General features: G+C 40.0%; 1 protein-coding gene across 1 annotated transcript; it reads right to left on the bottom strand.

Annotated features, from left to right (window-relative positions):
- Positions 1-315: 315 nt before the first annotated feature.
- On the bottom strand, positions 316-1,506 carry LOC138895183 (uncharacterized). The gene is made up of 3 exons (XM_070179851.1): positions 1,252-1,506; positions 1,056-1,175; positions 316-974 (listed from the first exon to the last, which is right to left on the bottom strand). The coding sequence occupies exons 2-3, from the start codon at positions 1,152-1,154 to the stop codon at positions 414-416; spliced, it is 660 nt and encodes a 219-aa protein (XP_070035952.1). The 5' UTR covers positions 1,155-1,175; positions 1,252-1,506; the 3' UTR covers positions 316-413.
- Positions 1,507-1,888: the final 382 nt, after the last annotated feature.

Below are 1,888 nucleotides of genomic sequence, written 5' to 3'. Positions count from 1 at the left end.
CCAACTATGGTCGGTAATCTCAATAATGCAAGCAAAATACCGACCAAAGTTGGACGGTAGTCTTGAATTCTGGGAATTCAATGTTCATTAACCGACCAACTTTGATCGGTATTTTGGAATAATTTATTTTTTTTATTAAAAACCGACCAACTTTGGTCGGTTTTTCTAGGATTAATTTTGGCATAAAATGTCTGTTTTGGCAGCTAAACCACCTGCCAGCATACCAATACAACAACACAACAACAACAACACAACAACAACAACAACACAACAACAACAACCAAAACATTCAATAAATACTTTAAAACTAACAAATTAAAGTTCAATTGAACATAAAAATCCAAAACCAAGTTAAAACTAATTACAACTAGTTTAAAACTGGTTCTATTTGTCTACTTCAAAGTATATAAAAGTTAAGGGGTGTTTTGTACAACATCATCATCACCGTCTGATGAACTTTCATCTACAAGACGATATAGAGAACGGTCTTGTGGAGGACGGGAAGCACGATCACAGGGAGGACGGGAGGAACGATCACGAGCAGGGCGGGAGGAACGATCATGTGGAGGTCGACCCTCTGGAGATGACTCACGAGATCGGGGCAACGAAAAAGCTCCACTAGATAGGAGAGTTCTGATCTGAGCTTGCATGCCAAGGAATTGAGCATCTCTAAGCCTTTCTCTTTCCTTGGCCGCTTCTAGCTCTGATGTGAGCTTTGTCACTGTCTCCCGCATAGCGGAGAGGCTCTCCCTATTAAGTTGCTCGCCATGCGAGGAAGTCCCTATTCCTCGCATTCCACACTTATAGCGATGGAAGTTTTTAGTAGGAAGCCCGTATACCTTCCCCCATTTTGGACCGCCAACAGACTCCAACCATATTCTTTCAGCATCCTCGTCCGAAGGTTGGGTTGGCTCACCCGATTCACCAGCTGGATGACTACGGATGAATTCCTCCACGTTACTTTGGTAGCGACCCTATATTATTTTAAATTAAATCAGTATTTCAAGTTGTTTATAAAAGTAAATTATAATACTTAAATAAAATTGAAAGCTTACATATGCAGTCGAGGCCCGGTCCTCGACCCACCTATCTTGATCCCCCTCTTTCTTCTTCTTCACAACATGTATCTCCTTGAATAGCTCATCATGACTCATTGGACGCCCATACTTCTTTTCCTGAAAACAAATTAATTTAGTTAATAAACAGAATAGATATACTTAGAAAAGTAAAATAATTTAAGCAATTACGTACCAATCTTCTTTTTATTGTCTCTAGGCTGATCGCACCTCCAGTGTGCAAGGAGCCTCCCTTCTCGGATGCGCGAGCTTTCTTTCCTTTTTCGCTCCTCTCTAAGAACTCTGCGGTAAGCCATTGCCTTTGCAAATCATTCCACAAATTCTCAAGTAACCAGCCAGGCCTCTTGTTCTTCTTTCTAGCATCCGAGAAAGCATCCGCCAATCTCTTGCGAGCTTTATGATGAAAATTTGTAGCCACTTCCGCGCTATAGCGGTCTTCCCATACACACTTGCTCTGTATTTCAAAAGTTAAATATTAGATGGAAACATCATAAATATAAATTATTAAACTGTTTAAAAGAACATTTATACCTTAAATTGATTGAAAATTTGCTCCTTCAGTGAGAATGGGCAATCAGTCCAAGTCGCATAAGGGCCATCATAAAGCTTTCTGATGGCATTGGTGATTATCCTCGTAGTCTTATTACCCGGCCTGAACCTGCAATTTAACAATAAAAACACATTAATATCTTAGTAAAAATGTTACAAATCAATAGACGCAAAAATAATGAATAACACTTACCCATCACCCTCAGGGACTATGATGATCCTGCCATATCGATCATAATGCACTACCTCGTCATCACCATCCG

The sequence above is a fragment of the Nicotiana tomentosiformis genome, chromosome 7 (genome assembly GCF_000390325.3).
Source record: "Nicotiana tomentosiformis chromosome 7, ASM39032v3, whole genome shotgun sequence".
Taxonomy (NCBI): Eukaryota; Viridiplantae; Streptophyta; class Magnoliopsida; order Solanales; family Solanaceae; genus Nicotiana; species Nicotiana tomentosiformis.
The sequence above is the reverse complement of the archived record's forward strand: the minus strand, read 5'-3'. Positions and strand labels throughout refer to the sequence as shown.